Source organism: Rhinoraja longicauda, chromosome 22, assembly GCF_053455715.1.
Source record: "Rhinoraja longicauda isolate Sanriku21f chromosome 22, sRhiLon1.1, whole genome shotgun sequence".
In the NCBI taxonomy this organism is placed as follows: Eukaryota; Metazoa; Chordata; class Chondrichthyes; order Rajiformes; family Arhynchobatidae; genus Rhinoraja; species Rhinoraja longicauda.
Genome location: NC_135974.1, coordinates 15,050,910 through 15,074,026, shown reverse-complemented (window position 1 = coordinate 15,074,026; position 23,117 = coordinate 15,050,910). Strand labels below are relative to the sequence as shown.

The 23,117-nt window shown below is 48.8% G+C and overlaps 1 protein-coding gene across 1 annotated transcript in view; it reads left to right on the top strand.

Moving 5' to 3' along the window:
* The first annotated feature begins 329 nt into the window (after nucleotides 1-329).
* Nucleotides 330-23,117, top strand: part of LOC144604415 (protein CBFA2T1-like) — a 117,560-nt gene continuing 94,772 nt past the window's right edge. The window contains exon 1 of the mRNA XM_078418804.1: nucleotides 330-424. Within this exon, the coding sequence (XP_078274930.1) occupies nucleotides 397-424 (28 nt within the window). The 5' untranslated portion in view covers nucleotides 330-396. The remainder of the gene's footprint in view (nucleotides 425-23,117) is intronic.

Sequence of the window (23,117 nt, the reverse complement as noted above, 5' to 3'; positions counted from 1 at the left end):
GAATAAACATGTGTGTGTGAGAGAGAAATAATTTAAATGTTAACCAACTCCCCGGGTACACTGGGAAACCGCCTGAAGATGTAGTGTGAATGGAGGGGGTGGGGAAGGGTTTGTGCTGACAATTAGTCGTCTGTTCAGTGTGCTTGCTCGGTAGTTTATCCAACTGGTATGCAAAGTGGAGCCGCTGCCTCTCTCAAACATTGGCTGGGCCCGCGGCTTTGAAGTGTGATCTTGCTCATTGCCATTCCAGGGTCTGCTGGTGAATCGATCACACTTGGAAGGGGCTCTCGTGGGAAGGGTTTACTGCTGCTGACTCTGTCCAAGTGAAAGTCCACGCCGCTCTCACTGACCACCGCGAAAAGTTTTCTTTATCTCCAAAAAAAGCCAAAGAGAGATATGGTGGGGATTTCTGGATCGTACCAGAGTGAGTGTTGATTCCCTTGTTTAGTAGAGGGGGGGGGGGGGGTGGGATATTGTCGCAACTTTTCACTTCTTTGCAAAGATCAACGCCGCCCGCCTCTCCAAAATAGAAAACACTGTCGCAACAAGCCAAGGGGGGGGGTGGAGGGTGGAGAGGGTTTCAACGTTGCTCGGGGAGGGGAAGAAATTGATCCAAAGAAGGGAGGCGAAGAGCGTTTAGCCCAGTGTAAGTTTTGGTGAAGGAGAGGGAGAAGAGAGAGGGAGAAGGAGAGAGAGAGAGGGGGGGAGAGAGAGAGAGAGAGAGAGAGAAGGAGAGAGAGAGGGAGAAGGAGAGAGAGAGAGGGGGGGGGAGAGAGAGAGAGTTTGTAAACGCGCAGGGAATCAATGGCAACAGAGTCATTGTGTGGAGGGGTCGCGTTTAGTCTGACACGGTCCATTTAATGATTTATGTGCCTTCGGTCAAGTATCAATTCCATTTAAAAACCCCGACTTAACATGCAGCTGTTTATTCCATTAAGAAGAACCAATGAAGGGGGACATATATTTTTTCATTTACAAGGTTTTAAAAAAAAAAATAGTATCGATCTATTTTTGGTGACAGTTGATCTTTGATTGATTTTGTTTCGTTATTGTTCTTTGTGCGCCTCCCGCCTTCTTGTGCCCAGTTCAACAAGTGGATTATTGGTTTTGTATAAAGTTATCAGAGGGGTAAATGTCACACGCGCAACGGCTGGGAACAACACAGATTGTGATACGTGTTACACGGTAACGGGGGTAGTGATACATTCAAGCATGTGGTGTCTGTGCATGGAAGGAGGATCGAGATATGTGTCGCATGTACAAGGTCAACTTCAAGTAGTGTAAGGAAACAACTGCAGATGCTGGTACAAATCCAAGGTATTTATTCACAAAATGATGGAGCAACTCAGCAGGTCAGGCAGCATCTCAGGAGAGAAGGAATGGGTGACGTTTGGGGTCGAGACCCTTCAGATTTCAACTTAATGTGATTTTGTTCTATACATGGTTATTCCTCTGCCTCCTAAGTAGGTCCTCAGGATTGAGTATGACTTGCCCCCCCCCCCCCCGCTTCACAGAGTCATACAGGCCCTTCAGTCCAACTTGCCCACGCTAACCAACATGTCCAACTGTACTAGTCCCTCCCGCCTGCGTTTGGTCCATATCCCTCCAAATTTATCCTATTCAAGTACCTGGCCGAATGTTTCTTAAACATTGTGATAGTACCTGCCTCAACTATTTCCCCCCCGGCAGTACGTTCCATACACCCACCATCTTTTGTGTGAAAAAGTTGCTCCTCAGGTTCCTATTAAAACTTTCCCCTCTCACCTTCAACTTATGTCCTCTGGTTTTTGATTCCCCTACTCGGAGCAAAAGACTCTGTGCATTCACCCTATCCTGCTCATTATCTGGTACACCTCTCAAAGATCACCACTCATCCTGTGCTCGAAGGAGTGAATTCTTAGCCTGACCAAACTCTCCCTATAGTTCAGGCCCTCCAGTCCTGGCAACATCCTCGTGAATCTTCTCTGCACTCTTGAGATGCAGATAGAGCACGGAAACAGCCCAACTTGTCCATGCAGACCAAGATGCCCCATCTAAGCTCGTCCCATTTTCCCGCGGTTTAAGAATAAGGGGTAGGCCATTTAGAAAGGAGATGGGGAAAATCTTTTTCAGTCAGAGTTCAAAATCTGTGGAATTCTCTGCCTCAGAAAGGCGGTGGAGGCCAATTCTCTTGAGTGCTTTCAAGAGAGAGCTAGATAGAGCTCTTAAGGATAGCGGAGTCAGGGGGTATGGGGAGAAGGCAGGAATGGGGTACTGATTGGGAATGATCAGCCATGATCACATTGAATGGTGGTGCTGGCTCGAAGGGCCGAATGGCCTCCTCCTGCACCTATTGTCTATTGTACCTGCAGTATGAATATTGATTTCTCTAACTTCAAGTAATCTTTGCTTTCCCACTCTCTCCGTCCATCCCCCACCCTAGTTCTCCGACTGGTTTCACTGGTCTTCTGATTAATTTTACTGATTGTATGCCTCCTTGTCACCTTCCCCTCAGCTAACAATGAACCGTTCTACATTTGGTTAATCAAGTGTCCAGCACTTTGTATCCATTTGTGAATTAACCAGCAGCTGCAGTTCCTTGTTTCATCGGCATCTCCTGAGAAGATGGATAGGTGTCATTTTGGGTCCTTCATAAAGATAATAAATTGCACTAAGGCAGTATACAAGAATCACCACGTTTCTGGCGCCAATTTGTATCCTTCATGTTCAAAATTCTTTTTTTTAAATGTGCAGAGCAAGTTTTTTTACCCAGAGGGTGGTGGGGGCCTGGAACGCGTTGCCAGGAGTGATGGTGGAGCAGATGCGGTCGTGGGTTTAAAGAGCGTTTAGATAGGCACATGGATGAACAGGGAATGGAGGGATATGGATCATGTGCAGGCAGAGGAGATTGGCTTAATTTGGCACCCTGTACGCCACAGGCATTGTGGGCCGAAGGGCCTGTTCTTGTGCTGCACTGTTCTATGTTTTAATTATGGCTTCAAATACCTGGAATGTTAGCCCGGGGGAGAGGTCCAATGATGTTAGTTCAGATGTGAAGAGACAATTGGTTTTGCAGCCAGAAAGCACAGGAACTGGTTTGTTGAGAGAGTCCAAGAGGTGATGACATGGCTGCAAAGACAAGGCATCGTTGCACTGGAAATTCCACCACATCTCAAGGAGAAAGAAACAACTCTAAACATAGTTGGTCCTTGATTATGCTGGTGGCCTTGCCGAGGCAGCGTGAAGTGTAGATGGAGTCAATGGAAGGGAGGTTGGTTTGTGTGATGGTCTGGGCTGCGTCCACAATTCTCTACAATTTCTTGCCGTTTTGGATGGAGCTGTTCCCAAAGCGTGCTGTGATGCATCCTGATAAAAATGTACATTCTTTGCAACCAGTATTGTTTCTTTTTCTCCAGAGTTGCTGCCTGACCTGCTGAATTACTCCTGCACTTTGTGTCTATCTTTTTTTCTGTAGGTCTTCTGTTATGCCCGCACAGCATTGGGTGTCTTGTTTCCATGCCCTGAGGCATTGAGCAGATTATAGTCCAAGAAACCCTTGTGTTTGCAGTTAATTACTTTCTGGATCTCCTGGTCATTTACACCAAACCAGTCATGCTTGAAACAAAAAACTGCAGATGCTGGTTTACATTTTTAAAAAAAACAAAGTGCTGGAGTAACTCAGCTGGTCAGGCAGCATGTCTGGAGAAACGTGTATAGGTGACGTTTCAGGTCGGGAGCCTATGGTATCTGAAGAAGGGTCTCGACCCGAAACGTCACCCATTCCTTCTCTCCCGAGATGCTGCCTGACCTGCTGAGTTACTCCAGCATTTTGTGAATAAATCGATTTGTACCAGCATCTGCAGTTATTTTCTTATACTGCAGTGAAATACATGTTTTGCCTACAGCTCAGCATGACTATCTGCGTATATAAGCACAATGCCCCGGGTTAGTGCAGAATGGGCGACAAGATGGCACAGCAGTAGAGTTGCTGCCTTACAGTGCCAGAAACCTGGCCTTCCTCCTGACTGTGGGTGCTGTCTGCACAGAGTTTGTATGTTCTCCCTGTGACCTGCATGGAAGCTCCAGCTAGCTCCTGCACGCCAAAGACGCACAGGTTTGTAGGCTAATTGACTTGGTAAAATTGTAAATTGTCCCTAGTGTGTGCAGGACAGTGTTAGTGTGCGGGGATTGCTGCTTGGCACAGACTCGATGGGCCGAAGGGCCTGTTTCCACGCTATCTCTAACCTAAACTAAACTAAACAGCCCATTGTCTCCGTATGTGAGAGGTGCCATTTTGACGCCATTTTACAGTCCCAGCTGCAGCTGGCCACAAAGGCTCAGAGATGGGCTCCAGAGATGCTGCTTGACCTGCCTGTGACCACATGGGTTTTCCCCTGGTGCTCCGATTTCCCCCCCCACACTCCCAAGACGTGCAGGTTTGGAGGTTAATTGGTTTCTGTAAATGGTAAGTTATCCCTCGTGTGTAGGATAGTGCAAGTATATAGGGTGATGGTTAATCGGCGCGCCTCATTGGGCCGAAGGGCCTATTTCAGTGTTGTATCTCTGAACTAAACTAAAACACAGTCAATAATAGCGCGGTCACACAGGCAGTGATTGTTTTCTATACATCTTCATTTTCATGACACATTTATGGTGGGGAAATGACCCCAGCCACTTCACAGATGCATTGGGGATAACAGACCTTAAGCCAGATTAGAAAGAGCAAAGGAGGGCTTAGTAAACAGGGTTATGAAGGAGTGGAGTGATTCCGAGAGACAGTGCCACAGTATCTGGTGGTGGAAATCACAGCCAACGATGGAAGAGACTAATGATAGAGGGGCACAATTCATCAGAGCAGCAGGAATGGGGGGAAAGGGAGGAGTTGCAGTGAGAAGGCAGGGTGAGGCAATTCAATGCAATGATATTTTATTGTCACATGTACCTAGGTACCGTGAAATGCTTTGTTCAGCATACAATCCAGTAAAACCATACAGCAGACCTCACCTCGGCAGTACACCAGTGTGGCCATGTTTTGGTGCCGACAAAGTTACAAAAGTTCACTGCACAGTCCTATCTTCTGCCTGCTGCCAAACATGGCAGTAACCTCCCTTTCCCCATCTGTGTGTCCCCTTCATTCTCGCGCCCTCACGGTCACACACATGTCCATTCTGTCTCTCGGTCACACACGCTTATTTGTTCATTCTCTCTCTCTCTTTCTCTATCGCGCGCACACACACACACACACATGTTCATTCTCTTTCTTTCTCTCTCTCTCTCTCTCTCTCTCTCTCTCTCTCTCTCTCTCTCTCTCTCTCTCTCTCTCTGTCTTGTCACACACATTCATTCATTCATTCTCTCGATCAAACACACATATTCACTATCCCTCTCTCCCTCTCTCGCTCTTGGTCAAAGACATATTCATTATCACTCTCTCTCTCCCTCCCTCCCCCTCCCCTCCCTCGCTCCGTGAGTGCTGTCAGCTGCTTTGGACACTGGCGATGCCATCCTTTCCACCAGAAGGCTGGAAGCCTGGCAGCAGTTGTGGGAATTGAGCCCAAGCACATCCCACCTGTTCCCCTGCAGAAGAGATAAAACTGAGCTCCCATCTGCCAGGTCCAGAGGAGCTGGGAACACCTCCTGCAGCCCGACAGAAGCGCGTTGTTCCCACAGATAAACCCAGGTTAATTAAAACCTGCCTCCTGTGGAAGCCACAACCGGGGTGCAGACAGGAAAGAACAAGTTGTGTTTCTGTGCCACTTTCCACCCCTGTTACTCGAATTCCTTTTGTTCTTTGGAGCAATTTTAGTTTAGAGATACAGTGAGGAAACAGGCCCTTCGGCCAACCGAGTCCACGCTGAGCAGCGATCACCCCGTGCACTAGCACTATCCTACACACTAGGGACAATTTTACTGAAGCCAATTAACCTACAAACCCGATTGTTGTTAGAATGTGGGAGGAAACCACATACAGTCCCAGGCAGAACATACAAACTCCTTACAGATAGCACCCGTAGTCAGGATTGAACCCGGGTCTCTGGCGCTGTAAGGCAGCAACTCTACCACTGCGTCGCCAAAGAACAGACATTGTTGTCATCTTCTTGTGTGGACTCTAGTGAGTGTTTATTGTTAGTTTAGTATATTATTGTCATGTGTAGCGTGGGCGGCACAGTGGCGCAGGGATGGAGTTGCGGCCTCACAGCGCCAGAGACCCGGGTTCCATCCTGATCTTGGGTGCTGTCTGTACGATTTTACACGTTCTCCCTATGACCGCGTGGGCTTTCTCCGGGGTGCTCTGGTTTCCTCCCACACTCCAGGTTTGTAGGTTAATTGGTTTTGGTAAAATTGTAAATTGTCCGTAGTGTGTGTAGGATAGTGTTAGTGTGCGGGGTGATGGCTGGTTGGCGCAGACTCGGTGGGCCAAAGGGCCTGTTTGTGTCCATCTTCGGTCTAAACGGCTATAGAAACAGGCCCTTCGGCCCACTGAGTCCATGCTGACCATCAGTCACCCACTCACACTAGTTCTATGTTATTCCACTTTCTCGTGACCTCCCTCGAGAGGAAATGTTCTTTCTGCAACCACCTACAGATGCAAGCCCATGAATATAATTTAATTGATTGATTGAAAGACACAGCTTGGAAATAGGCTCTTCGGCCCTCCGAGTCCACGCCGACCATCGATTGGTACACTAGTTCTATGTTATCCCACTTCCACACAAGAGACAAATAACAAAGGGCCAATTGACCTCCAAACCTGCACGTGTTTGGGTTGTGGGAGGAAACAGGAGCGCCCGGAGGAAGCCCATGCGGTCACACGGAGAACGTACAAACTCCACACATTCAGCACCCGGGTGTGGCCAGGGCTTCAGGTGCCAGATGGACACGGGTTTAAACTGATAATAGACCAAAGGTACAAGGAGTAAATGTGGAATGAAGGAACTGCAGATGCGGGTTTAAACCGAAGATGGTCACAAAAAGCTGGAGTAATTCAGCTGGTCAGGCAGCATCTCTGGAGGAAAATAATAGGTGACATTTTGGGCCGAGACCCTTCTTCAGACTCCTCTACAAGGAGTAAAGTTCCCTTCCTCTGATACGGGACAGGTTGCCCTAAGGAGCAGAGTAAATGCATTCAATGGGATCTTTAGGAACAGGCTTGGATTAGTAGGCTGCACAGAGGCGCAGTGGTAGAGTTGCAGCCTTACAGCACCAGAGACCCAGGTTCAATCCTGACCACGGGTGCTGTGGAGTTTGTACATTCTCCCTGTGACCTGTGTGAGTTTTCTCCGGGTGCTCCGATTCCCTCCCACACTCCAAAGACGTGTGGGTTTGTAGGTTAATGGCTTCAGTAAAAATGATAAATTGCTCCTAGTGTGCGTAGCTCAGAGTTAGTGTGCAGGGATCGCTGGTTGGCATGGACTCGGTGGGCCGAAGGGCCTGTATTTCCGTCCTGTATTTCTAAACTAAATTAAAGTGCTTGAAAGAGATTAATTGGCAAGGCTTGGAAGGGAAGCAGATGGTCTGAGATTAATTGCAAAACTGCCAAAGAGCTGGCACAGATACAATGGGCAGAATGGCCTCCTCCTGAGAAAGATCCTGCTGTGAGGATTGTCTCGCACCTGATCATATGGACACCTGACATCCGAGCTAATTGCATCATCTACTTCCAGCTCCCCAATCCGGCCCTTTACTCTCTCTTCTCTCTCCTTATCGCTAGAAAAATAAACACTCAGGAGTGCTGACTTCCTGGGGACCTGCCATGCATGTTCCAGCCACCTCCCACAGCCGGCCGCTGTCAACATGTAGAATGGATTATTCACTTTGCTGTGGTGTAGCTGTAGAGTTGCTGCCTCACAGCACCGGACACCCTCGTTCGATCTTGACTACAGGTGCTGTCTGAGCGGAGTTTGCACGTTCTCCCTATGACCGCGTGGGTTCCGTCTGGGTTTTCTGCTTTCCTCCCACATCTCGAAAGATGTGCAGGTTTGTAGGTTAATTGGCTTCTGTAAATTGCCCCTAGTGTGCAAGATAGAGTCAGGATCACTGGTCAGCATGGACTCAGTGGGCCGAAGGGCCTGTATCTCTAAAGTTAAAACTAAAACCACAGTTAAACAAACTTCCTTGATGCTTGAAGGGTGGTGCAAGAGTACTAGTTACTTGAGAGAGTACTTGGGACCTCTGTAGGATACAGCGTGGAAGCAGGCCCTTCGGCCCACCGGGTCCGCGCTGATCAGCGGTCACCCTGTACACTTACACTATCCTACACACCAGGGACAATTAACAAATCTTACCAAATTTTTACATAAATTGTAAACCTGTACACGAGCTCTATCCTGCAGACTAGGGGCAATTTACAGAAGCTGATTAATCTGCAAACCCGCATGTCTTTGGGTTGAGGGAGGAAACCAGAGCACCAGGAGAAAATCCAGGGAGAACGTGCGAACTCCGCATAGATAGCACCCACTGTACCACTCTTAAATATCTATCCCTCCTCCACAGATGCTGCCTGACCCGATGAGTTACTCTGACTTTTTCTCCAGAGAATCTGCCTGACTCACTCGGTTACTCCAGAAGGGGCAAAGATATAATAGGTATTCGAGGTTTCACAAAATGCTGGAGTAACTCAGCAGGTCAGGCAGCATCTGAGGGATAACTTTCTCACACAAAGAGTGGTGGGTGTATGGAACGAGCTGCCAGAGGAGGTAGTTGAGGCAAGGACAATTGCAATGTTTAGACAGAAACAATTAGGTACAGGTTTAGAGGGATATGGGCCAAATGCAGGCAGGTGAGGCTAGTACAGATGGGGCATGTTGGCTGAAGGGCCTGTTTCCACACTGTATGACTCTATGGCTCTGTATCCTGCTTTCCTCCAGAGATGCCGTCTGACCCGCTGAATGACTCCAGCACTTTGTGCCTATACTTCCGTATGTCCTCTGTTCCCCAGCTAAGGTGCAGATAAACCACCCAGTTTACCAGCTTTTCCAGTAGCACTTTCCAACACCCTGAATGGACTCAGTTGGCACACACAGTGTTTTTTATTGATAGGCGTGAGAACACTTGTCATGTTCTGTGGCCTCGGGCGTCTTCAGGCAGGAGAGGGAGGGGAGGCGGAAATTAAACGGCTGTTATTTTGGCTACTGATCTAGTTTATCTTGCAGCTGGGCAGGAGTGTTGCATCTCGGAATGCTGCCTGGCGAGAAATGCTTTGAAAGACTCTAAAGAGCGTCTCGGGTTTGAGAGCAGCTTTTGCTTCATGTTGTCGGGGTATCCGCCTGCTTGCATCGACAGGCTCTCTCTGCTCTGGCACAACAGGGGGGCTCCTGCTTGGCTCTTCCACATCTAGATGTTGTCTGCAGTGTCGGAAGGAATGAATCATAAGTGACAGGAGTGGAATTAGGCCATTCAGCCCATCAAGTCTACTCCGCCATTCATTTATGGCTGATCTATCTTCCCCTCCACCCCATTCTCCGGCCTTCTCCCCATAACCCCTGACACCTGCACTAATCAAGATTCTATCACTGCCGTAAAAATATTCGTTGATATGCCTCCACAGCCGACCTTGGCAATGAATTCCACAAATTCACCACTCTTGTACTTGGGTATGATTGTGCTAATGAATAGTATGATTTTGCTGGATTGTATGCAAAACAAAAATATCACTGTATCTAGGTACTTGTGTTGATAAAGTACTATTGAACTAGGTGTTGTTTTGGGTCAGGACCCTTCTTCAGTCTGATGATACGAGGGGGGAGGACAAAACCTGGCAAGTGATTAGTGGTAGAAGCAAAGAACTGCAGGTGCTGGTTTACACCAAAGATAGACTGAGTGCAGGAGTAACTCAGCGGTTCAAGCAGCATCTCTGGAGAAAAAAGAATGGGTGATGTTTCGGGTCAGGACCCTTCTTCAGACTGAAAGTAGAGTGGGGATGGTAACTGGAGATAGGAAGAGACGGGAACAAATCAGGGTGGACAATAGATGACCAAGGAATGGCAGAGTCTATAATGGTCCATTGTTGGCTGGGGAAGAGTTGATAATGAAGGGAATCAAGGATGCGAATAGTGGAACTGGTAGGACAACTGGAGGTGGGGGGATGGGGGTGCGGGGGGGGGGGGGGGGGGATGGGGGTGCGGGGGGGGGGGGGAAGGGGGAATGCAGGAGTCACTTGAAATTAGAGAATTCAACATTCATACCACTGGGTTGTAAGCTGCCAAGTGAAATATGAGGTGCTGTTCCTCCAATTTGTGCGTGGCCTCACTCTGACAGTGGAGGAGGCCCAGGACAGAAAGGTCAGTGTGGGATTGGGAGGGGGAGTTGAAATGTTTGGAGACCGGGAGTTGTTTGTTTGCTCGTGGTTGGGATGACCAAGTTTATTCCAACTTTGAGGAACTACAGTCACCTCCCCTGGTGCCCCTCTTACGGGGATGTGTTTGAGAAGGTGGTAGAGCAGCTCGTACCTGGGACCCTGTGTTTGTAGGGAGAAGGGCAGGAACGAGGAGGGGTGGGGAAGGGGAAAGTGAACTGGTTGCCGTGTTGTCGTCCAGCAAAACACATTTAGACACAAAGTGTCGGAGTAACTCAGCGGGTCAGGCAACCTCTAGGGAACGTGGATAGGTGATGTTTCAGGTCGGGACCCTTCAGTCTGAAGAAGATTGATGTAAATGGATGTTTGATGATGGATGGGCTGAAGGGCCTGTTTCCATGCTGTGTCTCTAACGTTGCAATGGTCTGAGGCATGCAAAAGGACCTGGTGTGCTGGTACATGATTCTGAAACAACTAGTATGCAGGTACGCCAAGTAATTAGAAAACCTCACAGATTGTTACACAGAGTGTGGTGGAGGCCGAGCCACAACAGTATGTACTGCCAGGGATGGTGGTGGAGGCAATAACGATAGTGGCATTTAAGAGTCCTTTAGATAGAAACATGGAAGTGCAGGGAATAGAGGAATATGGATCATGTAGAGGTAGATGAGATTAATTTAACTTGGGATCATGTTTGGGACATGCATTGTGGGCTGAAGGGCCCATTCCTGTGCTGTCCTGCTCTATGTTCTATCTTCTAATGTTATTATCAGTCATCCTTCAGTTATGCAGGACGTTGGTGAGACCTCGTGTGTGTGTGTGTATTAAATATGTATACCATACTGTGTGTATATATATATATTATATATATATCATAGAAACATATAAAATTCTTAAGAGGATTGGACAGGGTAGATGCAGATTTTTTTTCCTTGATGGCACGGTAGCGCAGCGGTAGAGTTGCTGCTTTACAGCGAATGCAGCGCCGGAGACTCAGGTTCGATCCTGACTACGGGTGCTGCACTGTAAGGAGTTTGTACGTTCTCCCCGTGACCTGCGTGGGTTTTCTCCGAGATCTTCGATTTCCTCCCACACTCCAAAGACGTACAGGTTTGTAGGTTAATTGGCGGGTAAATGTAAAAATTGTCCCTAGTGGGTGTAGGATAGTGTTAATGTACGGGGATCACTGGGCGGCACGGACTTGGAGGGCCGAAAAGGCCTGTTTCCGGCTGTATATATATATGATATGATATGATATGTTGGTGGAGTCCAGAACCAGGGATCACAGTTTAAGAATAAGGGGTAGGCCATTTAGGACTGAGATGAGGAAAAACTCTTTCACCCAGAGAGTTGTGAATCTGTGGAATTCTCTGCCACAGAAAGCAGTGGAGGCCAATTCACTGGATGTTTTCATGAGAGAGTTAGATTTAGCTCTTGGGGCTCAGGGAATCAAGGGATATGGGGAAAAAGCAGGAATGGGTTACTGATTTTGGACGATCAGACATGATCATATTGGATGGCGGTGCTGGCTTGAAGGGCCGAATGGCCTGCTCCTGCACCTATTTTCTATGTTTCTATTTATGAATGAATGAAGCAAGAGAGATGCTGCCTTACAGCACCAGAGGTTTGATGGTGGCTACGGATGCTGTCTGTACGGAGTTAGCCCGTTCTCCCTGTGACCATGTGGGTTTCCTCCGGGTGCCCTGGTTTCCTCCCACATCTCAAAGGCGTGTGGAATTGTAGGTTAATTGTTCTTCTGTAAATTGCCCCCAGTGTAGGGGGAGGGATGCAACAGTGGGATAACGTAGAACTAGTGTGAGCGGGTGATCGATAGTTGGCGCGGACTCGGTGGGCCGAAGGGCCTGCTTCCATGCTGTATCTCCAAAACTAAAACCTTATTCCGGGATCAGGAATTGGTCTCCAAGCAGACTGAATCACTGAACATTTACTGTAAACAATACCCTCCAAGCTTCACCTCAACATGTGAACACCTGTCCAAGCTGCTGCAGATTCCAAAGGTGCTGCTTTAGATTCTCCCAACAGCACGGGTGACTTTCACACCTGCCTTGCGCAGGTGTTGCAGCTGCAAAGCCACCTGGTCCATCCCCGGGCCATGCAGTCTGTGCTCGGTCTTGTCAGGCAGCGGCGAGCTTCGAAACGGCCTCTTCGAAATGCCCAGAGCACACCTCGGGCTGCCCGTCCCATTCCACTCTCACCTCACAATAAAAGAACGTTCCTTTAGGAAGGAAAGGAGGAGGAATTTCTTTAGGCAGTGGGTGGTGAATTCATTGCCACAGAAGGCTGTGGAGCCCAAGACGATTGATATTTTTAAGGCAGAGATTGATAGATTCTTGATTGGTACAGTGAAGGCAGGGGAATAGGGTTGAGAGGGGAAGATAGATCAGCCATGAATGAATGGTGTAGGCTTGATGGGCTGAATGGCCTGATTCTGCTCCTAGAACGTATGAGGTTATGAACTTAGAGCAGCAGATCGAGGGAGAGCGGTTGCTTCAGCATCGTTTTCCTTCCCCTTCCACCCTGATGGGTATTTAGTTCCAGCAAAAACGCCTACAGTTTGGATTGGAATTTGGTGGTTCATAAGTTATAGGAGCAGAATTAGGCCATTCGGCCCATCAAGTCTACTCTGCCAAGTGTTGGGCATACGCTAGGATACGTACGCTGCAGGCTCCCTATGCCGTTGCGATCTAGATGAGAATGGAAACTCATTCAAACAAGTTAAATCTCCCCCCTTCTCGCGCTTTCTTCTCCATTACCCCTTCCTTCTCTTTGTATTTCTAGCTCTCTCCCCTCATCTCCTTGTGTCATTCCCCTTCCTCTCTCCTTCCTCCTTCCTTCTCTATCTACCTCCCTCATTCCCTCTCTATCTACCTCCCTCATTCCCCTCCATCTATCTCTCTCTCTTCCCTCCCTGCCCTCTCTCTTTCTCTCCCTCCATCAGTCCTTCTCTGTCCCTCCATCCTACATGCATTTAAACTGAAACAGTGAAACAAATCCACCCCATCCTCTCTACATCTCCCCCCTTCCCTTCTCTCTCTCCCTCCATCTCCCAGTTGCCTTCCCTCTCCCTCTCTCCTTCCTTCTTTCACTTTCTTCCTCGTCCTCCCTCTTTCTCTCTCGCCCTCTCCCACTTATCTCTCTCCATCTCCTCCTCTCTCTTCCCTCACTCCACCTCTCCCTCCCTCATCTCTCTCTCTCTCTCCATCTGCCTCCCTCCTTCTCCGGGTTTTCTCAGAGTGCTCTGGTTTTCTCCCACACTCCAAAGACCTACAGATTTGAAGGTCAATTGACTTCTGTAAATTGTAAACTGTCCCCAGTGTGTAGGATAGTGCCTGTGTACAGGATGATCACTGGTCAATCGGCGTGGGCTCGGGGCCTGTATCTCTAAAACTGAAAACTCCATGACCTTCTCCCACAGTTAAACCCTTGGGATACAGGGAAGGTTTGTTACCAGAGCCCAGGGATTCAGTCAGGGCTGTACTAGATCATCCCACTAACATGGAGAGGGTTATTTCTGACAGGGTCTGGCTTTTGTTTTGTTGCTGCACCACCCCCACCACTGATGGTCAAAGGCAGTTGTGAAGGTTCCCAGGATCAGTTCTCCAGTCTCTGCTGAAGGAGTGCTGGCACATATTTAGTGAGTGAGGAGAGCCATATGTTCTCTGTCAGTTACAGGCTTCTCGGCAGCCCCAGTCAACCCAGCCAGTCTCAACCCAGCCATCCCCGACCCACCCCCTTTCCCCGACCCGTCCCCTGACCCATTGCCTCTCACCCACCTCACACCATCCACAGCCACCCACCACTGAACTGCTGGAAGCCTGGGGGGAAGGAGGTAGGGGTGTGTGTGTATATGTGTATGTGTATGTATGTATATATATATATATATATCACACACACACACATCCAGATGAAGTCCCACTGAGTCCTTGCTGACCAGCAATCACCCCGTACCCCAGCATTATTATTGAAGCCATGGACAATTTACAATCTTTATGGAAGCCAATTAACCAACAACCTGCATGTCTTTGGAGAGCACCCGGAGAAAACCCATGCGGTCACAGGGAAAATGTATAAACTCCGAACAGACAGCACATGTGGTCAGGATTGAACCCGGGTCTCTGGCGCTGTGAGGCATGAAGTCTATCGCTGCACCACCCGACCCAGCCTGTCCCCCGCCCACAGATAAACACACAAACAATAATAGTGCAAAAGTAAAAAATAATGCCCCCAAGTCTATGTATTTCGGAGCTAATTTGGACGTTGCGTTTAATAACCTGATGGTTGTAGGGAAGAAGCTGTTCCTGAACCCGGACGTTACAGTTTTCAGGCTCCTGTACCTTCACCCTGATGGCAGGGGTGAAATGAGAGCGTGACCAGGGTGGTGTGGGTCTCTGATGATGCTGACTGCCTTTTTGACGTTAGCAAGCATTCATGTAGGCCAGGGACAAGAGCAGGATCGACCACATCTGCCTTCACTCAGAAGGCCTCTCGAGACAGATGTGGCTCCGAAAATAACTCTCGCCTGGTTCTCATTACCAGAAACAGCATAGCTGAGACGATAACAATTTTGATAGTTTATGACATTCAAAGCCCCTTGATTTAATTCCTGGCAAAGTGTAAAGTATTGTCATCAGCTGGACTCACGATATGTTCAGGCACAGCCAGCCAGCACGTCGTGCTACACCCCTGCCAAGTTATAGAGTCATACAGCCTGGAACCAGGCCCTTCGGCCCATCTTGTCTTTGCCAGCCATCGGATACTCACTTACACTGTTTCCTTTTACCAGAACCTGGAAAGTATAGTATCCTTCTATGTCCTGGCATTTCAAGCACTCACCAATCAACATACAAACCCACACGTCTTTGGAGTGTGGGAGGGAACCGGGACACCCGGAGAAATCCCACATGGTCACGGGGAGAACGTATAAACTCCGTACAGACAGCACCTGTATTCAGGATCGAACCAGGGCCTCTGTAAGGCAGCAACTCTACCGCTGCGCCACCGTGTCACCTGCAGAGATGCTGCCGGACCCACTGATGGTTGACCAGTAAATCAATCTGACTCAACCCAATGATGAGCCAGTCAATCTGAAGAAGGCCCCCGATCCAAAAGGCTGCCTGTCAATTCCCTCCGCAGATGCTGCCCGACCCGCTGAGTTCGTCCAGCACTCTATGTTTTGTTGCATTAGTATAGCATCTTGTAACATGGGAGAATTGCCGTGTTCAGAAGCATGAAAGCACGCACCACCAGACTCAGGAACAGCTCCTTCCCCTCCGTTATCAGGCTTGTGAATGGTCCTTCCATAAGCTGGGGTACTGTCCGATTCACCTCTACCCCATTGAGGACGTTGGACTTAGACAATGGGACTACAATGCTGAGAACTATATTCTGCACACAGTATCTTCACCCATTGCTCGATCTATTGTACTTGAGTTTGACTTGATTGTAAGCTGAGAGGGACAAAGTTTAAAGGTGATGTGTGGGGCAAATTTATTTTACACAGAGGGTGGTGGGTGCCTGGAACATGCTGCCGGAGGTGGTGGAGGGAGATATGATGGTGGCATTTAAGAGGCTTTTGGATATGCAGGGAATTGAGAATGTGGATTATGTGCAGATAAGTGTTGTTCTTGGCATCATGTTTGGCACAGACATTGTGGGGTGAAGGGCCTGTTCCTGTGCAGCGCTGTTCTATGTTCTACACACACACACATTTTAAATTATATATATACATATATATTATGTGTGTGGGGGGGACTTGCTGGGGGGGTGGGTGGGGGGTGCGGCGGCAGTCCTGGGTCGCTGCTGCGAGCAGAAGATAAAGCTGTGCGATGAACTTTGTCGGCGCCAGAAACGTGGCGACTCTTGAGTAGTGCCTAGGTGAGGTCTGCTATGTGATTTTATCAAAAGCATTTCACTGTCCCTGGATACGTGTGAGAATAAAGTATCATTGAATCATTGAATAACACTACAAGTGACCAGACAGTACACGGGGAGATCCCACAGTGTGATAATTGACCCCCCCCCCCTCCTCTCTATCCCACTTCCGACCTACTCTTTCTACACGGGATATTAAACACTTGGGTGGGGGGGGGTGACTTCATGGTGTGTGGCTATACAAATGCAGGATGTTGTTGTATCCATTTTCTCCCCCCGCGGAGGCTGACTGGCTTGCTGAGCTCTTCCAGCAGCGTTGCACTTTGCTCTGCGTTCCCTTGACGTTGGCGGGTGACGGGGTCACGGGAGGGGCAAGTCTTTTAAAACGCGTTTCATCAGCTGGGGGTGAGCTCTGAAGGTTTGGGACGGGTCTGGCGGCCCTGCCTTGCCCTCTGAGTAACGTAACGGGGGGGGGGGGGGGGGGGAGACGGTGGGGGAGAGATCAGCCCGGCCCGGCCTGAAGAAAGGGCAGGGAGCGAGGCAAGAGTGGGAGGTAGCGGCTGGGAACTGTGCCATGGTCTTACAGGGCTGGAGGCAGAGTGGAAGGGGGGGGGGGGGGTTTAGCCCTGATGGAACAGTAATGACTCCCAGCAGTCCGCCACGCCAGACTTGGTGGAGCCGAGACTGAAGTTATTGGAATACCGAAGCTCTGCTCCGTGCCTTCCCCTCTTCCAGCCTGCCAGGCATTTGTTCATCGAGCTGCAACCTCACCAGCGACCCACCCCCGACAAGAGGGACGGAATGGGGGAGGGGAGGGGGTCGTTGTTGTTGTGGTGGTGGTGGTTGGGTGGGGGGGGGTGTCTTGAGAGGGGGTGCCGAGGGGGAGAACCAGATCCGCCTGCAAATATATCTCGCTCTCAGAACAAAACAACTTCATAGAATCATCCCGTGACAGATTGAAGGACTGGGAAAAGAACCAACTTCTCTCGATCAGGCACAAACTGCTGGGGTAACTCAGCATCTCTGGAGAAAAAGGATGGGTGACGTTTTGGGTCTGGACCCTTCCTTCAGGGTGGAGGTTCACTGTGAAACACAGAAACATAGAAAATAGGTGCAGGAGGAGGCCATTCGGCCCTTTGAGCCAGCACCGCCTTTCATTGTGATCATGGCTGATCGTCCCCAATCAATAACCCGTGCCTGCCTTCTCCCCATATCCCTCGATTCCACTAGCCCCATAGAGCTCTATCTAACTCTCTCTTAAATCCATCCAGTGATTTGGCTTCCACTGCCCTCCATGGCAGAGAATTCCACAGTGAAGTGAAGTATAAAGTGAAGATGTTGGGGGAGGACTAATTATTATTAGGCAATAGTTAATTTTTGCCGATTTGTATTTTTTGGGGATCACCAGATCTTATGTCCCCCCCGCCTCCTCCCCTCTCCTCATCTCCAATAAGACCCTACACCATTGCCCTGGCCTCTGGTTGAACTCTTTGTGCTACAGTGTCTAGTTTAAAGATACAGTGTGGAAACAGGCCCTTCGGTCCACTGAGTCCATGCTGACTATTAATCACCCATTCACACTAGTTCTATGCTATCTCACTTTCTCACCTTCTCCCTGCACACTACAGACGACCAATCAACCTACAAACCTGCACGCCTTTGGGATGTGAGAGGGAACCCACGCCGTCAAAGGGGGAACATGCAAACTCCACACAGGGAGCAGCACCCGAGGTCAGGATCGAACCCGGGTCTGCGGCACTGTGAGGCAGCGGTTCTACCAGCTGTGCCGCTACTGTGCCGCCGGTTGGGGGAGGGGAGTAAACAGTTGCCAAACCAGTATTGCCGAGCCCATGGACAAATAAAACCGTTTCCAGCTGGAAGTTCCCCGCCAGTATTCCGGTTTTATTTGGCGGCTCCTCTTGGAAAGTTCCTTTCAAGCAAACAGCTTTGAAGTGTACACGGTCGATGGTCAAACCATTAGGTTTGGCGCTGAGCCAAAGATCAGTAAGATCCCAGGCTCAGCTAACGCTCTGGTCATGACCAGTATCCAAATGCACCGCAGGACCCCTGAACGCTGAAGCAATTGCAGCGGCAGGAATGAATGAATGAATGGATGAATGAATGGCAGCACAGTGGCACAGTGGTAGAGCCGCTGCCTCATAGCGCCAGAGACCCACGTTCGAAACTGACTAGGGGTGCTGTTTGTACGGAGTTGTACATTCTCCACATTACCGGGTGGGTTTTCTCCAGGTGCTTCGGTTTCCTCCCATACTCCAAAGATGTACAGGTTTGTAAGTTAATTGGCTTCCGGAAATTATAAATTGTCCTTTAGTGTGTAGGATAGTGCTGGTGATCACTGGCCAGCGCAGAATCAGTGGGCCGAAGGGCCTGTTTTCGTGCTGTATCTCTAAAGTCTAAATCGATGCCACTGCGTCGACCCTAATGGAGATAAATACTATTACGATGTTTAAAGGCACTTGGGCAGGTACTCGGGATACGAGTCTAATGCAGGCAAATAGGATTAGCATGGAACGCATTACAGCCGGCTTGGACAAGGTGGGCCATAAGGACTCATTTCTGTTCCGTTATTATTCTGGTTTTCTTCAGTTGAAGGAATAACTCAAGAAAAAATGCGTAATGTTCCAAAGCAAACAATCACCTTAATGTATAGGAAGGAATTTCAGATGTTGGTTTACACCAAAGATAGACACAAGAAGCTGGAGTATCTCAGCGGGACAGGCAGCATCTCTGGAGAAAAGGAATAGGTGACGTTACAGGTCGAGACCCTTCTTCAGACTGAGAGTCAGGGGAGAGGGAAACTAGAGATATGAAAAGGTTCAGAACAAATCAGAGCCGGCATCAAAGACCAAGGAAAGGTGGAGCCCACAATTGTCTATTGTTGGCTGTGGAAGAGGTGATAATGAAGGGCTACGAACAGTGAAACTAGCAGGATGACCAAGGTGGGGGAGGGTCGGAGAGAGAGGGAATGCAAGGGTTACTTGAAATTAGAGAAATCAATATTCATTCTGCTGGATCTGAAGAAGGGTCTCGACCCGAAACGTCACCTATTCCTTTTCTCCAGAGAAGCTGCCTGGCCCGCTGAGTTACTCCAGCACTTTGTGTCCAATCTCTTTTATATCCAGTGAATGCAATTTTTATTGAATTTCTCTCGAGGGAGATCAGCAGGGGAAAACTTTTTGTACTCTTGTTAAAAAAAGATAACAAAGATGAATGTACAAAGCCAGCCACGAGGGTCGACCTGATACATTGACCTTGGATGGAGAGGGCTACAATATCAATACAATACAATATCAACAGCCACTCACTCTTTGACCTGGTGATTCAGAGCACGAAAAATGCAGCGGAGGCACTTGTTGTCAAGTGTGAAAGGGTACCGAGAAGATTTACGAGGATGTTGCCAGGACTCGAGGGCCTGAGTTACAGGGAGAGGTTGAGAAGGCTGGGTCTCTGTTCCTTGGAGCACACGAGGATGAGGGGTGATCTTATAGAGGTGTACAAAATCACGAGAGGAATAGACCGGGTAGTTGCAGAGTCTCTTGCCCAGGGTAGGGAAATCACCCATGGGTTTAAGGTGAAGGGGGAAAGATTTGATGGGAATTTGAGGAGTAATTTTTTTTTGCACAAAGATGGTGGGTGTATGGAACAAGCTGTCAGAGGAGGTAGTTGAGGCAGGTTCTATTGCATGGTTTAAGAAACAATTAGACAAGTACATGGATAGGACAAGTTTAGAGGGATATGGGCCAAACACTGGCAAGTGGGACTTGTGTAGATGGAACATGTTGGTCAGCATGGGGTAAGTGGACCGAAGGGCCTGTTTCCACAACGTATGACTTTATGGCTCCACAAAGTGCTATCCATGTCAAAATGATTGGAGTTTACTTTACTTTAGACTTTAGAAATACAGCTGGGAAACGGACCCTTCGGCCCACCGAGTCCATGCTAACCAGTGATCACCCAGTACACTAACCTATATACACTAGGGACAATTTTACAACTCACTGAAGCCAATTAACCCTACAAACCTGTATGGAGTGTGGGAGGAGACCGGAAGGAGCACCTAGAGAAAGCCCATGTGGTCACAGAGACAACGTACAAACACCGTACAAACAGCACCAGGTTCGAACCCGAGTCTCTGCCGCTGTAAGGCAGCAACTCTGCCGCTTCGCCACTGTGCCGCCCTTAAAAGTTTGAAAAGGCATAATAATCTCATAGCAAAGTTTAGAGCAGAACCAGTTCCATTTAACATGAGCTTGCATCTTCAGTCTAGTTTAGATTAGTTTAGAGATTAGAGATACAACGTGGAAATAGGCTGTTCAGCCCCTCAATCCCGCACTGACCAACAATCACCCGTACATTAGTTTATCCTACACTTCAGAGTTAATTTACAGAAGCCAATTCACCTACAAACCTGCACGTCTTTGAAATGTGGGAGGAAACCAAGCGCCCAGGGGAAAGTTACGGGGAGAACGTACGTATTCCATACAGACAGCACCTATAGTCAAAATGGAACCCAGGTCTCTGGCGCTGTGAGGCAGCAGCTCTGATGCTGTGAGGCATCAGCTCTGGTGCTGTGAGGCAGCAGTTCTAGTGCTGCAGCATTGTGCCGTCCTAAGCTGGTCTGGGCATCATGTTCGGGAGTGACATTGACCATAAGACACAGGAGTAGAGTTAGGCCATTTGGCCCCTCAAGTCTGCTATGCCATTCAATCATAGCTGATCAATTTTTCCCTCTCAGCCCCAATTCCCCTGCCTCCTCCTCTTAACTTTTGACGCCCTTACTAAACAGGAACCCATCAATCTCTGCTCTCATGACATGGCCTACACTGCCATCTGTGGCAATGAATTCCACAGATTCATCACCCTCTGGCTAAAGAAATTCCTCCTCATCTTTATTCTAAAGGTACATCCTTTTATTCTGAGCCTGTGCCCTCTGGTCCTAAACTCTCCCGGATTAAGTAAATGGATGCAAAGCTGTAATCCTTCCTTCCACTGGGGGCCACTTGTTGCTCCCTTCCTCCTCCAACAAGCAGGCAGCGGTAGTTGTTGCCCCACAGCGCCAGCGACCCGGGTTCGATCCTGACTACGGGTGCTGTCTGTACGGACGTTGTATGCCCTCCCTGTGACCGTGTGGGTTTTCTCCAGGTGCTCTGGTTTCCCCCCACATTCCAAGGATGTGCAGGTTTGTGGGGTAATTGGCTTCAGTAGAAATTGTAAATTGTCCCTGGCGTGTAGGATAGCGTTTGTGTATGGGGATCGCTGGTGGGTGTGGACACGATGGGCCAAATGGCCTATTTCCGTGCTGTATCTCTAAACTGAACTAAACATCCTATTTTAATTGTCCATAGTTCATCCCCTCCCCCTCCCTAACATCCTCCATCCCGATTTGCCTTTCTGACAGCCCTTGCATGCTAAAGGCACTATAGAAATGCAAATCGGCTTTGTTACCATTGTGCATACATCTCAACATTCCTGCAGACATTCTCTTAGCTAAAGTTCAGTCTATTCATTGAAATAAAAGATTTGTTGAGTTACTCCAGCACTTTGTGTCCTTTTGTTTAAACTGGCATCTGCTGTTCCTTGTTTCTACATTTTGTCTGCTCCACAGCGGAATCTCCTGAAGGTATGCGTACTTTGAAAAAGTTCTCCCCCTCTCTCCGACCTCCAGAGATGCTGCCTGGCCCGCTGAGTTACTCCAGAACTTTGTGTCTGTCGTCGTAAACGCTTCCTGTCCTTCCTGCCCACGTGCCTTTTGATTTGTGAGCACCCGGGGGAAACCTCGTGGTCACAGGGAGGACGTGCAAACTCCGTACAGGCAGCACCCGAGGTCAGGATTGAACCTGGGTCGCTGGGGCTGCGAGCCAGTGGCTCTACCAGCTGTGCCACTTGTGGTTCATGAAGCTCTGCTGCATCAGTGGCTTGTGCATGACCATTAACAGGGCAGACACTTAAGACACAGCAAAGCTTAAAAAGGTATGTAGTGCTCGAGGCTGAAGGGAGATCTGCTGGGGGGGCGAAGGGCTTGTTTCCACGCTGTATTTCTTAAAAAGACTGCGTGCAATGGTCCCAATGCGAACGAACCAAAGCCGAAGAAAGCTAAAACACTTCATTCAGGGTGACATCCCTCCTTGCCGTGTGTGTAAACAGTGCTCTGAAGTCGCAATGTGTTAACTTCACCTGGTTTATGGGGGTGGGCTAAGCAAAGACAGATCAATGCAGTCTTCAAAATTGGACATCCCAAATAGGTGCAGGTTAATTGGCTTCGGTAACTGCCCCTAGTGTGTCAGAGGCGAAAGTGCGACAACACAGAACTAGTGTGAACAGGTGACCGATGGTCAGTGTGGACTCGGCGGGCCGAGGTGCCTGCTTCCACCCAGAATTTCTAAAAACCAGGCAATGATCCAAATGCGACCTTAGCAAAGCTGTATAAAGCTAAAACATTACTTCCTGACACTAGTACTCAATGCTTCCTATTCGCTCCACCATTAGCAGAATCGGCCTTGGCTAACAAGGCTCCAAGCTCTCGAATCCCCATTAAAATTCCCTGTATCTCTCCGCCTGTCTTCAAGATACTGACTCAAGTCAGAGTAGTGAGTATAGCTATTGGGAGGTCATGTTACAGTTGTACAAGACATTTGTGAGGCCGCATTTATAGTATTGTGTTCAGTTTTGGTCACCATGTTATAAGAAAGATTTTGTCAAGCTTGAAAGGGTTCAGAGAAGATCTATCAGGATGTTGCCAGGACCCGAGGGTCTGAGCTATAGGGAGAGGTTGAGCAGGCAAGGGCTTTAGACAATAGGTGCAGGAGTAGGCCATTTGGCCCTTCGAGCCAGCACTGCCATTCACCGTGATCATGGCTGATCATGCACAATCAGTACGACAATAGACAATAGCTTTATTCCCTTGGAGCACAGGAGGATCAGGGGTGATCTT